At 30.5% G+C, this 13,888-nt stretch overlaps 3 protein-coding genes across 3 annotated transcripts in view; all 3 read left to right on the top strand.

Annotated features, from left to right (window-relative positions):
* Nucleotides 1-75: 75 nt before the first annotated feature.
* Nucleotides 76-2,202, top strand: LOC105558314. The gene is made up of 6 exons (XM_012005919.1): nucleotides 76-360; nucleotides 478-591; nucleotides 668-758; nucleotides 870-1,015; nucleotides 1,717-1,849; nucleotides 1,916-2,202. Exons 1-6 carry the CDS (start codon nucleotides 344-346, stop codon nucleotides 1,967-1,969), a joined length of 555 nt encoding a protein of 184 aa, XP_011861309.1. The 5' UTR covers nucleotides 76-343; the 3' UTR covers nucleotides 1,970-2,202.
* A 4,103-nt stretch (nucleotides 2,203-6,305) lies between these two features.
* Nucleotides 6,306-10,418, top strand: LOC105558328. Its single transcript, XM_012005939.1, has 8 exons — nucleotides 6,306-6,403; nucleotides 6,473-6,590; nucleotides 7,544-7,805; nucleotides 8,788-8,907; nucleotides 9,067-9,157; nucleotides 9,805-9,950; nucleotides 10,085-10,217; nucleotides 10,395-10,418. Exons 2-8 carry the CDS (start codon nucleotides 6,578-6,580, stop codon nucleotides 10,416-10,418), a joined length of 789 nt encoding a protein of 262 aa, XP_011861329.1. The 5' UTR covers nucleotides 6,306-6,403; nucleotides 6,473-6,577.
* Nucleotides 10,419-12,489: 2,071 nt separating this feature from the next.
* Nucleotides 12,490-13,888, top strand: part of LOC105558327 (odorant receptor 63a-like) — a 4,301-nt gene continuing 2,902 nt past the window's right edge. The window contains exons 1-3 of the mRNA XM_012005938.1: nucleotides 12,490-12,699; nucleotides 13,444-13,561; nucleotides 13,648-13,687. Of these exons, the coding sequence (XP_011861328.1) occupies nucleotides 12,535-12,699; nucleotides 13,444-13,561; nucleotides 13,648-13,687 (323 nt within the window). The 5' untranslated portion in view covers nucleotides 12,490-12,534. The remainder of the gene's footprint in view (nucleotides 12,700-13,443; nucleotides 13,562-13,647; nucleotides 13,688-13,888) is intronic.

Below are 13,888 nucleotides of genomic sequence, written 5' to 3'. Positions count from 1 at the left end.
GTTACTTTTGCATCAGACACCCTGTATATGTATATAGCATGTAATGATATCATGTCTATAACATTAATGTGTTTATAATTATAAGTTTATAATTACAGTATTTGGTTATTCATGTGCACTCGGTGTACTGTTGAACGCATATCTCCCTGTTATCCTCGATTCCATAGCTCCACTAAACTTTTCTCGCATACGAAAACTTCCGATCGATGTAGAATATTTTGTTGATGAACAGGAATACTTTTATGTTTTATTCTATCATGTATATATAACGTTGATTTTTGGCATTACTATAGTCTTAGCTACGGAATCGCTTTACGTAACGTACGTTATTCATACTTGTGGGATGTTTAAAATTGCCAGGTGAGTAATAAAGTATAAAGAACATTTTGAAAAAAAAATTTTTTTATTAGCTCACTTTAGAGTTTTTAATACCTATTACTCTTAACTTTTTATTTCTCTTATTTCTTTTAACAACAGTCATCGATTGCATGTTTACGAAAAAGATGTTCTACAAATCTCTCCTTCCGTAAAAAATTTAGTGATCCATACGAAATTAGTTGCAGCAATAGAGATGCACAAAAGAGCTCTCAAGTTGGTATATGCACAGTTTGAAATTTCTAACAAATTATGTTTGTATATTTTACATTAAGCAATTTTACTGTTGAAGGTTTAAGGACATTTTATGGTCTACATTAGCAAAGTCCTATTTTATTATGTTATCAATCGGAGTGGTATCGCTAACTGTTAATTTATTTCGTGTGAGTAATTATTATAATACTGATAAAAGTTGAGTAATATGATTAATAAGACATTTTTATATACGTATAATTGTTTTATTTAAAACACGATGGTCTTTTCATGTACTATAGATTTTTCAAGCAATTGTCATAATAAGAAATGTCGAAGAGTTACTAACATCCAGCGTATCTACAATTGCCCATTTCGTTTACATATTTGCCGGCAATTATGCTGGCCAAGTTGTCATAGATCATAGTTTAGAGGTTTATGAAAATGTGTGAGTACAAATACAAAATATTGTTCTTATAAATAGAGATTTTAATAGTATATTTCTTTTATTTTATTGAGATATTCTCTTCTTTCTTCTTAGAGAGAGAGGGGGGAGGGGAGAGTGAGAGAGTTGGAGAGGGGAAGGGAGGGAGGGAGGGAGAGCATTCATAAGAATATCCATCAATATATCTTTTAAGAAATAGAAGATCAGTAATCGAATGTTTTGCGAATAACTTTTTTGTTTAAGATTATCAAACTAGTTGTATCATTAATATACTGGGTGTCATGTAATACCCGCATCATCTCTTATTTATGGATAGAGCGAACTAGAGTGAGTCGAAAAGTCCTCTACCATTTTGCAATTTTCGCAATAGTTAACGAGTTATTAATTATTAAAAGTTGCTGTCTTCGCCCGGCCTACCGCCCAATTCAAACGCACGGCGAGATACGGCCGTCCCATGATCGGCGTTGCTAGGCGCGCGGGGAGTTGTTCATTATACGTAGCCGTTGCCGTGTGTCATGGTAGAGGACTTTTCGACTTATTGTTAGTCTAGTCCGCTCTATTCGTAAGTAAGAGGTGAGACGGGTATTACATAACACCCTGTACATTGAAAGACTACTGCGAATAAATAATAGTGCGCCAATGGTAAATGTAATAATTATAAATATCTGTAATATAAACTATAAATTATAAATCTTAAATTGCAGATGTGATTCTCGATGGTACCACGTACCTGTTCGACAGCAAAAATTAATTTTACTCATTCTGCATCGCAGCATGCACAGTTGCAAACTGGTCACCGGTGGCACTTTCGTTTTATCGTTAGAAGGATTTGCATCGGTAATCGATGAAGATCATTTAAAATATTAAGTGATTTTCGACAGTAACAATAATGTCTTATTGCAGCTTCTCGCTACTTCAGTATCGTATTTCACAGTACTAACATCTGTCCAGCATTAACAGTGGCAACCGTAAGAATAATTGCGTTTATAGACCACGTTAATTTATTATATCTAATAATCATATACTAATCTGCTGGCGTTGTCTATAATTACTGTATATGATTTGACTATTTCCTCACATTTTCTTGCCATCAAAAGATGATAAGTGATATTTTAATCGATCTAATTCAAATTTAATCGATGATTAATTATGTTACAATATAATTCGAAATAATGTGATTTTTAATTTATCTGAATTTGTCTGAATTAATTTATCTAATTTGTCTGAAAAGTTGTATTAAAAATACAATCATAACATCTTTTACTATATTATCTTAACTAAAACCACATGAACTATTATTTTAAACAAAAAATAATTTTATTTTTACCTACATTTTCACATATTGTAAATTTTTTTGATTATGCATTTCAACTGCTCTATTGAAAATATGATAATGAAAAATATTTTATTGTATAAGATTTTCTGATTTATTATTTTCGGGAAGCATCAATTGTTTCATCGTAAGTAGTGGAATATTTAAGTATGTGCGGGCATTATGACTAAACAAATAAAAACTTTTTGAATAAAATATGTGTAGATTCTGTAGATTTTATCATTAAAAAATGTTGTCAAAGTTTAAAGATGTTTAGAAAGATTATTACCGAAAAAATTAGATAATAAAATTATATATCTTATAGCAAATAGGGGTAAAATAATTATATTTCAATGAAAATAATGAAACAGATATGAAATTTTGCAAGCAGAACGAGTGAGACTGCATAATTATCCATACCAATTTTATTAAGGCACTAGTTGTTTTGTTTAATAATGTTTCCGAAAAATCTGTACATATGTGTACCGAAAAGTGGCAACGTTGCAAGATCACAGTCGTGGCCTCAAGTTTGAAAATGTTGTTGAAATGTACTTAACTTTACAATTCATGTAAATTTGTGAAAAATGTGAAATAAAAAAATAATCACCTCTTGAGACTGATTTTACATAAACATTTAACTTTTAAAAAGGAAAATTATATGTACTGCCTGAACATCCATAAAGCATGGTATTTTATATAATTGTAAACTTTTACAAATTTCTAGAAAACATTTATTATATCCCGAGGTATCAATTTTTTCATATAATTCATACGCTGTGGCTTATAGTTGTCACAGCAAATAATGACGAAAACCGAACTTTCGGAGTCTATTACGTCTTTTTTCGTAGTAGCCGTGCATATTATAGCTTTTGCTGTAGGTAATTATGCTGGCCAAGAATTTATTAATTGTGATACGCATGTCTATCGTACGATGTAAGTTACACCACTACGCTATTATTGTATTTTGTCACAATACTTTCTGTTTTTTATATCATGCAATTTATATACATATTAAAAATTTGTATGTACATACACGCAAAGGAGATATTGTATGCACAACATCAATTGAACATAAAAGATAATTTAACACTCACTGATACGAGTCGCAATAGCAGAGTTGCGGCATAATTAACTGGTATAGGTTCAACTGTAAAAGTAAAAAATATGTATATGATTATTACAGAATAATTACATAAATTCAAAATTATTGTATTAAATATTTTATATCTTTTAAAATAGCTATTTATTAAAATACTTAGAGAATATTCAAAAAAAGTCTTTCTTTTAAATATAAACTCACAAAATTTTATACGAATGTCTTTGTCTGTAACACTTATTCGAACCCTCGTTCGAATCATTTAAATAAATAAAACAAAAGCAAGAGAACAGACGCTTCATTTTGCACAAGTAGCAAATATAAAAATGTAAAACACTCACCTTACGATTGCTTCGCCGTTGCCCGATGCCTTCCAAGCCTCCTCCTCCTCTCAGATTTCCGTGTTGCACTCACACTACACACACTCGCGAAAATCATCGATCGCACGAAATTTCGGACACTCCCGTACGCGATGTGAAATACCGTGAAACGCACGAAATATTATTAACAAATCGCGTGACTTTATCATACAAATTACTCAAACTAACAACTTGCATTTTTTATTCGAAAAGATAATGGATAAGTCACTTTTAAATTAGCGATATAAAACGCGAGCATCGGAATCCAAGCATAATCTGCGGTAAAGAAGTAGTTATTAGTCCGCAACGAAACGATATTTTATAATCTTTATTGCCATTCAATCTAATCCTCGAAATGATTTACGTGAGCGAAACCTCCAGCGATAAATATTTGTTAGTAATTGCAACAGTTAATCGAGATGATTTTCCATTACATTTACATAATGTAACGACGCGCAATAAGCGACTTTCTCTACTTCCTGCCCGTTCGAGTTGCGAAGAACGACAGAGCAAACTACACCGCAAATGCCACAGTCACACAAATGTCTCTTTCTTTTTCCGAAAGTGGAACAGAATACACGAAATCGACAGATAATTAAAAACGCGGTGCGTAATTGAAATGTAATCGCGACAAAGTGCCACGGTTTACATTCATATTCATTTTAGATGAGTTAATCTCGTAAAATCTACGTTGATAAAAGCCGTCACTTGACCGTGCAAATCATTTTTCATTGCAAGTTATAGAAACTTAATAATTAGTCGATGAATGTTACTTCTTACTAATAAACGTGTACAAATCAACAGCGTTTTATCACGAGATTTATCGCGATCGAGTTTTGGAAACCGATAATGCAAAAGTAATACGACACACGGAGCGACTCTCGCCACTGCCTGCCGGCTCGACGTTCGGCGAGCGAATGAGAGCGTGGCCGACCTTCAGGTACACGATGGCACGCAAAAACATCGTACGTCATAGCGCCGAGAGAAAAACAACAACGAACGTTGAGAATTCGTTGCCCCGCCTACGAAATTGAAAATTCTATACCTAATGTGTATGAAATTCCGTGATAAAGCAAGGATCAAGCTTGGCTGTGAGAATGAAAAGGAAACTAATTCTTTGCAACTACAGAGCAGCATTTTTTACTGAACAATTTAAGTTTCTCGTAGTTGAAATGATCATAAGAAATATTGTCCGGCGGGTACCCTCTCGCATCTGTAAGAAATCGCACTCGATTCAATATTTTGTGTATTAGTTCGCGCTTTTAACTTACAATTAGAAGCAGCCAACAAATTATGCTCGAAGCGACGAGAGATTCAATGCAACAATACGAGATGTATCCGAATACGAACATCATTTAAAGAAACAATTATCGTCTTGCCGGTTAACCGAGCATCGAGATAGCGAATCGCGAGGATTCAGCGATCACACAATGATATCGATCGCTGATTATTCACAGAGAGCGATCGCGGTTTCTTCCTGCACTTCTTAGAACATATTTTTCGTAATACATTTCTGTCAGATCTGGTAGAATAATATTACTTGTCTTTTATATTTTTACTCTGCAGTACATATTGAAACACAACGAGATTACGATATCAGTGTCAAATAGAATTTTCGATGTAAAATAATTGATGAACGCAAAACATTTCAATCACGATGCATCATCCACTATCTGATGCGTAATATTGCCGCGATAAAGTAACACTGCAGTGTATGTCGCGTTTTCGCCTACCACAAGAATAAAAACGCAGAAAATAGTAACACGTACTGTGTACACAGAAAATTATGATAAGTGCATTTATTACTTATCACCATTACCTGTAATAAAAAACTATTATATAATATCTGTAGATAAATAGATATAGTTCTTTTCTGGACTTGCGCAGTTTCTACTTTCCTCTTATTATCTTATATCTACTTACATAATGCAAACATTTAAAAAGCTCTCTCTCTCTAAACGCATTATATTATCTTCTATCTAAAATTATATTATTATCAAAGGTATTTTACAGAAAAGTCTAAGAAATAAAAAAGTCATTGGGAAAATTGATGTAAGAGAGAAAAGTTGTTATAGACAATAATAGCCATGAGCTCACAGTAATGTTTGAACTGTCGTGTGAAATGGAGTTTCCAGAAGATCAGTATTTTAAACTAAATCGTGTTTTGCTATCAATAATTGGTCTTTGGCCATATGATGATTTCAAAGCCAGACATTTTCGTTTCATATTATCCTTACTAATAATGTTATCATTTACAAGTGTTCAGGTATCTATATAATTATTTAATTTACATGTTTAACGTACGAATTTTATGACGTAGGTCTTTTGTACTTGTATCAAGGTTACAATGATATTGTACTATAGTGATATTATGTTATGAATTTTTATTTTTATGTTATCAAACATTATAGTAACATACGTATACGCATATACATATATGAGTTTTTTCATAGTATGTAATATAATATATGTCGATAAATCATTGTGTATTATAATCTTTTCAGTTCATAAGATTATTTGTCATAGAATATAGCACTGATCTTTTGCTGAATGTATTTACTTACAATATCATTTTCATAATAATATATGTGAAATACATCACATTTTACGCTGTGTTAAGTAATGTAAGTCCAAGAACAATTTGAATGCATATATTATTATATAACAATAATACTTATTATATTTACTAGTAGATTAAAAAAATTCGAGAACGTGTTCGAAATAACTGGAATGCTTTGAAAGATAATCGAGAAATTGAGATAATATGTAAACACGAAAACATCGCAAAGTTATTAACAATGTTCATAATAGGTATCAAACAAATAGTTAATTATTAGATTACGATTAGATGACAAAAACAATTGTATAATAATTATTAATACTAAATTATTAAAATGTTACCTAAAAATAAGAGAATCATCCTTTATCATTTTAACATAATATTGTACTGATATGTATGTATATAAATATTTATATTTTTATATTTTAAAAGTTTAGAGAAAAATAGTTAAAGATTTACTGGTCGTTACATGTTAAAATTACTACATATAATAATTTACGTTCCATTAAAACAATCTTAATTTTAAATTGTTTGAGAAATGCATAAGCTGAAGATGTGTACAATGCACGCACGCACATACGCACAAACGCCCATATGCACACATATGCATATACACATATTTAACATTGATTAAGCGATAAAATATTAAGACACGCCCGCCTAAAGTGAAGGGAGGTCCAGGTTCAAACCCTGGCTGAGATAATATTTTTCACAATAAATTTTATGTGTTGAAGAACACATTGCCAGTTGGTCGATTACAAGCTTAATCATTGTTAGTCATTTACTGGGGTCAAATAATTCTCGATGTTACATATTTAACATGTTTCATTCGACAATACATCTTACTGTCCCAAATATGAAAAACGATTTTCTAATTTCTAACCCCGGTTTTCACCAACGTCACTTTGATCTTAGGTTAATTTATTCTTTGTCTCTTTCTAAACTTAGAAAAAGACAAAGAATGAATTAAGCTAAATGTAAGATCGAAGTTTAAAGTGTACTCTAAAATTTGTTATTTTTTTGCGATTAGAAACATTCTGTTTTATATAAGCAAATTAATTGATAAGTAAACATTTAATGTTATTCGTCATAAATTTATTCTAATTAAATTTAATACAACTCATATAACAAATAATTCTAGAATTTATCCATAAAAAGGTAAGTCAATTTTATAATTGAATCAATGGTTCTTTCCTCGTTCCAGCTATAGGCTATTCCACAGTTTTCTTATTCATCTGTATACAATCCAGCTCAATCGTACTCGATATCGTAATACCTTTAAATGATTCTCGTCCGCGCGAACTTCTACTTCCTGCGGAATATTTTATCGATCAGCAGAAATACTTTTATATCATAACGATACACGCACTAGTGGGAGTAATTTTTCTAACGATCAGTATTATGGCTACTGAGTCTTTCTCATTAGCAAACGCATTACACGCTTTCGGTTTATTTAGAATTGCTAGGTAAATACCTCAGTTTGTGTCTAAGTTTACTTTGTAAAATATTATTATTTCATAATAATAGTAGTGCTTTTTTATTTATCTGTAGTTGTGTGTACGTGTATTATACACGGGGTGTCCCATTTTAACTTGGACAGTAAAATATCTCAAAAACTAAGCCCAGTAAACAGAAATGTTTCAGACTAAAGTTGTATGGTTTCGAGGGGGACATAAGATTGTGTCATTAATTTGACCTTGAATAGTTGCTTGAAAGTCACGTGAAGGTCACCTACAATTTTTTTAATGAAATCCCCTATCGTTTATTACATTATTACATTATTCTCTCTACTAATTAATATGAACAACTTTTGTCTGAAACATTTTTTTATTTGCCTAATATTTTTTGAGATATTTTTTGAGATAAGAGAAAATTTATAACCTTTCCAATATTTAGCTTATGATATCTCGATAACTGTTTGTCGGAAGAAAAGGTAGTACAAAACTTTTTTAATTAATTTAGTCTCAGGAATATGCTGTTGCAATAGTGTTCCAAGTATTGAAAATTTTTGTGTATTGTAAAATTTATTGCGACAAATATTACCACATGTCTCAGTGGTCGAATTGGTGAGACGCCCGCCTAGAGTGTAGGGAGGTGCTGGTACAAACCCTGACTGAGGTAATAGTTTTCGCAATAAATTTTCTGTATTATTAAAAATGCCAGATATGGCCAAGAACACACTGACGTTATTTCTAAATTATTTGTTATATTTATTTGCTTACATTAGATCAATTATTTGTAAATGAGTTAGATTTGGATTTTTATTCAATTTGTAATTTGATCTTATTATTTACACTTTTTTATTATTTTTATTTTTCAACATGCAATTATTATTTAATATAATTTTATGACTATGGAGTGTATTGAATAATTGTATATGATATTTATTCAATAAATACTTCCATATACTATGTTACGTGCATTAATTTTGCAATTGAATGTTTCTAGTTATCGTATGAAAAATATATTGAGTGGAATTAATCTGACAGACATGTGCGTAACTAAAAGATATATGATATCTCACAACAGAATAACTGCTGCGGTTGACTTCCACAAAAGAGCGATCGAGTTAGTATCTCAAACAAGATATGTTAGTGTATTATCACTGAAAACAGTTATAAGTATAGTACTGTATTATTCAGTGTTTACCAAATACTGTTTTACAAATTTTTGCATTTCATCTGATGTATTGAAAATATAATAACGAAAAATATTTCATTGTATAAGATTTTCTGATTTATTGAAAGTTAGTTTTGGGCCAGTGTATTTAATTATGGTTGCGCTGTTATTACTTTCGACAAGCATCAATTTTTTCAACGTAAGTAATGGAATATTTAAGTATATGCGGGCATTATGACTAAACTAATAAAAACTTTTTGAATAAAATATATGTAGATTCTGTAGATTTTATCATTAAAAAATGTTGTCAAAGTTTGAGGCTGTTTAAAAAGTTTATTACTAAAAGAATTAATAATAAAATTATATATCTTATGGAAAATAGGGGAAAAATTATTATATTTCAGTGAAAATAATGAAAAATATATGAAATTTTGTAAGCAGAACGAGTGAGACATAATTATCCATACCAATTTTATTAAGACACTCGTTGTTTTATTTAATGTTTCCGAAAAAATTTGTACATATGTGTACCAAAAGTGGCAACGTTGCAACATCACAGTCGTGGCTTCAAGTTTGAAAATATGTTGTTGAAGTACACTTAACTTTACAATTCGTGTAAATCTGTGAAAAATGTGAAATAAAACAAGTAATTAACTTTTGAAACTAATTGTACCTAAACACTTAACTTTTAAGAAGTAAAATACATCTGTGGGTACTGCCCGAACATCCATGAAGCATGTTATTTTATTTAATTGTAAACTTTTACAAATTTCTTGAAAACATTTATTACATATGTATATCCCGAAGCATCATTTTTTTATATAATTGATACGCTGTTGGTTACAGTTATTACAGCAAATAATGACGAAAACCGAACTTGTGGAGTCATTTCTGTCTTTCTTCATAGTAGCCGTGCATATTATAGCTTTCGCTCTAGGTAATTATGCTGGCCAAGAATTTATTAATTGTGACACGCATGTCTATCGTACAATGTAAGTTACACAACTACGCTATTATTATATTTTGTCACAATACTTAATATTTTTTATATCATGCTATTGTAATTATGTGATGTTTAAATATACAAATTGTTAATGTGATTTTATTTGTGACTATATACATATAGATGTGATATAAAATGGTACAATGCTCCATTAAAAATACAAAAACTGATACTCTTTTTAATACAAAAGACTACAAAATGTTATAAGGTTGATGCTGCTGGCATGTTTTATCCCTCTTTAGAAGGTTTTACTGCGGTAAGAAATCTTACTACATTAACGTATGCTGGTATGTATGTATGTACACGTCAGTGTATGTGTGCGCGCGCTTGTTCGTGTGTGTATGTGTGAACAAACCGTAATACACGCACATTGTATATATACATATATACACACACACATACATACATAGTAATCAATCACCGTATGAAATAGTTTAAAAAATATCTTCTGTTTTAGGGTATGAGTACGGCGCTATCTTATACCATGGTTTTCCTATCCGTGTACTTTTCTTAGTTCAAACTATGAAAAACTTTTAGAAAAATAGGTATTCAAGTAATACAGTTAGCAATACAATTAATAAATTACCAAACAGAATTTTGATTAAGATAGCTGTTTCATGATTTTTAAATTATATAATTTTACCATTTCAGTTGACTGTAGTAAAATCTATCATGTGTAACTCTTTTTCTAATACAAGTAATAAATCATTAAAATTGTGATATTATGAGCAGATATGTATTTATTAAAAAAACTACTATGTTTTACTATTTTTAAGTGCAGCCTACTATGTAAACTTAATCTTGTGGTTTAATTACGTATGATCTGATTATTAGTTTTACTTTCAAAAATTATTCTCCAATAAAAAGCAATCACGAATGGTAGATATATGTATAATGGCAGATATAATTTTGCAATTTTCGTATCGACACTCATTACGTTTTCTTACTACTGTCATAAAATAATTGAAACCAAGCCTTATAAAATGTGTTCTTTACTATTTCTTTTAATACGTCTCAATGGTTCAACTTTTGACGTACTAAAAACGACTTGATTAATTCCTCACCAGGAAACGTTAAATAATATAACTTTAAGTGAAACTAGCATCCTTGCCCAGATTCGCTCGGGCCTACCTTTTTTGGAATCTCCTCTTTTTGGACGTTTCATTATTTCTTATTCATATATTTTATTTCACTCTGTTCTTGAATAATTATACATGTATCACGCCTCTCGAATTCACTTTCAAACATGACAATTGCAACCTCATTAATAATTATTATACAATTATTAAAAGGAATTTCGTGTTTTCTAACTGATTTCTTATCCGCTCGAGTAACAACTTTATATTCATCCGTAGGCATTCTTTTCAACGCCGTTTTTTTGAACATAATTACTAAATTATTATATTGATGCACAAATCTTTGTAAATTTAAAACAATACAGCGTTGATTGGCCTCTTCTTATTCATTTCCCATGAAGTAAAAATAAACAGTAAAAATCTTTCTAGTATTAGATTCAGTACAGTCTATATTGGAAATCACAGTGCGTTACTTTTATACACATATACATATACATGTAATATAAAAAAAACGTTGGACAAACGCAGAATTAGATAATGCTTTGTACTAGTACTGTACATTTTATTGATTCTCCTTAGGGTTACAAGGCGTTTTTGAAGGAACGTGCCCAAACCCCTCTTATAACACCTCTCTCTATATCCACTTCGTTATGTGGCGATCGAACGAGAAACCAACAACGTTTTTGTTTGGTTTTGAACCCGGGTCTTCGGATTACCAGACCAGCGCACAATCCTCTGCGCCACGATCGCCACATACGTACGTAATATGGTGAAGCACTTTATACGCTTCTTTCCGTTTAAAACCACAACATATGACTTAACATACGTTACTTTACACATTTCTAGCCATTTGAAAAGATAATTTTTAAACTTAGAACATATTTTTCGTAAAACTTCCCTTAGTTTTAGTAAAATAATATTATTTATCTTTTGTATGATTACTTTGCAATACGTGAATGACAAAAATTCTGAAAACAGTATCAAACAGTATCCAATTTTCAATGTAAGGTAATTCATAAACGCGAAACATTTCAATCACAATGCATCTTCCACTATCTGATGCATAATATCAGCCTCGATAAAGTAGCACTACACTGTATGTCGCCTTTTCGTCCGCCACAAGAATAAAGATGCAGAAAATAGTAATATATACTTTACACAGAAAATTATAACAATTTATTTATTACCCCCATTATCTTTAATAGGAACTATATCTATAAGTAGATGTAGTTCTTTTCTGGACTTGCGCATTTTCTCGTTTCGTCTTATTATCTTATCTCCACTTACATAATACAAGTATTTAAATTTAAAGCATTCTTAACATACATTAAATTATTTTCTATCTGAAATTGTATTATTATCAAGCACACATTGTATTATTATCACAATTGTATTATTATCAAGTTACAGAAAACCTAAAGAAATAAAAAAATACTGGGAAAATTGAAATAAGAGAGAAAAGTTGTTATAGACAATACTAGCCATGAGCTCACAGTAATGTTTGAACTGTCGTGTGAAATGGAGTTTCCGGAAGATCAGTATTTTAAAATAAATCGTGTTTTGCTATCATTAGTTGGCCTTTGGCCATATGAAGATTTAAAAGTCAGGCATTTTCGTTTCATATTATCTGTACTAATAATGATAACGTTTATAGGTACTCAGGTATCTGTACAATTAATTAATTGATTTTTTTAATAATTTTATATGACGTAAATCTTTTCATATAATTTCGTTTTGTTTTATTTTATTGTACTACACAGTCAAGAAACTTCGTGTAAATTTACAACTAATTTTGTGAGTATTGCATTCATATTGCAATCATATATTGAAGTTGTATATTTACATACATCAGTATATAAATTCATATTTTATAGATAAAATTAATATGTCATATAACAAGTATACAACTTATGAAATAAGTAAACTCGCTTTTAATTTTATAATTTTTGTAATTTTTTATAATTTCTCGTCAAATATAAACAATTATTTACATAGCCAGAATAACAAAACTATTTTTTATAAAATTACATGAATTTATACATTTTTATTATTGTGTAATTTTTATACTCGCTACTTATCTAAAGGACCCCGCACTTTTTCTATGTATGGTAAAATAGGTCCCAACCGATCTTCTCCAAGTTCCGTGTACAATTACATATACCATTATAAGTAGATCAACCATAAAAAAATTTTTTATCAATCATAATGTTTGCAGCTGTTAAAATTATTTATCTCGGAATATAACTTTGACCTTGTTTTAAATATTGTTTCTTATAACATAATTTTCATAATTTTTTCTGCAAAATATGTCTTATTTTATGCCATCTTTAAAAATGTAAGTCCGAAAGCAATTAAAGTGGAAATAAATTATTGTATAACAGTAATACGTATTATATTTATTAGTAGATTAAAGAATTCCGGGAACGCCTTCGAAATAATTGGGATGCTTTGAAAGATAAGGAAGAAATCGAGATAATATGTAAACATGGAAACACCGGAAAATTATTTACAATATTTATAGCAGGTATGTATCTCTCTCGAACGAGTAGTTAATTATTAGATGAAAAAGTGTTACGCAATTAACTTAATAATATAGTTTGATCGTTTCAGTATTGGTCTATAGCATTTTGTTCCTATACATCTCCCAATATACAGGGTGCTACGCAAGACTTTGACGTCCGGTCATGGGAAGGTAGAGGGGACTAAGACAAACAGAAAAGTATTGTACTATTTTGCGCTTGGACGAATAGTTATCGAGATACGAAATTTTAAAAATCGCCGTATTAGCCCAACCTACTGGCGAATGTAAGCGCGCGGTGAGGTGACCGGCCTAGCGGCCCCGCTCGGGGAG

The sequence above is a fragment of the Vollenhovia emeryi genome, unplaced genomic scaffold (genome assembly GCF_000949405.1).
Source record: "Vollenhovia emeryi isolate VEMERY1.0 unplaced genomic scaffold, V.emery_V1.0 DF939355.1, whole genome shotgun sequence".
Classification (NCBI taxonomy): domain Eukaryota; kingdom Metazoa; phylum Arthropoda; class Insecta; order Hymenoptera; family Formicidae; genus Vollenhovia; species Vollenhovia emeryi.
This window is presented reverse-complemented; position numbering and strand designations above follow the sequence as displayed.

What these genes read in the sequence shown, in the direction of transcription:
- LOC105558314 (XM_012005919.1), top strand. An exon ending in TAACTGTTAATTTATTTCGT is followed by an intron (nt 759 to 869) that starts GTGAGTAATTAT and finishes CATGTACTATAG; the next exon opens with ATTTTTCAAGCAATTGTCAT. An exon ending in TTAGAGGTTTATGAAAATGT is followed by an intron (nt 1,016 to 1,716) that starts GTGAGTACAAAT and finishes CTTAAATTGCAG; the next exon opens with ATGTGATTCTCGATGGTACC.
- LOC105558328 (XM_012005939.1), top strand. An exon ending in GGTTTATTTAGAATTGCTAG is followed by an intron (nt 7,806 to 8,787) that starts GTAAATACCTCA and finishes GAATGTTTCTAG; the next exon opens with TTATCGTATGAAAAATATAT. An exon ending in CAAGCATCAATTTTTTCAAC is followed by an intron (nt 9,158 to 9,804) that starts GTAAGTAATGGA and finishes TGTTGGTTACAG; the next exon opens with TTATTACAGCAAATAATGAC.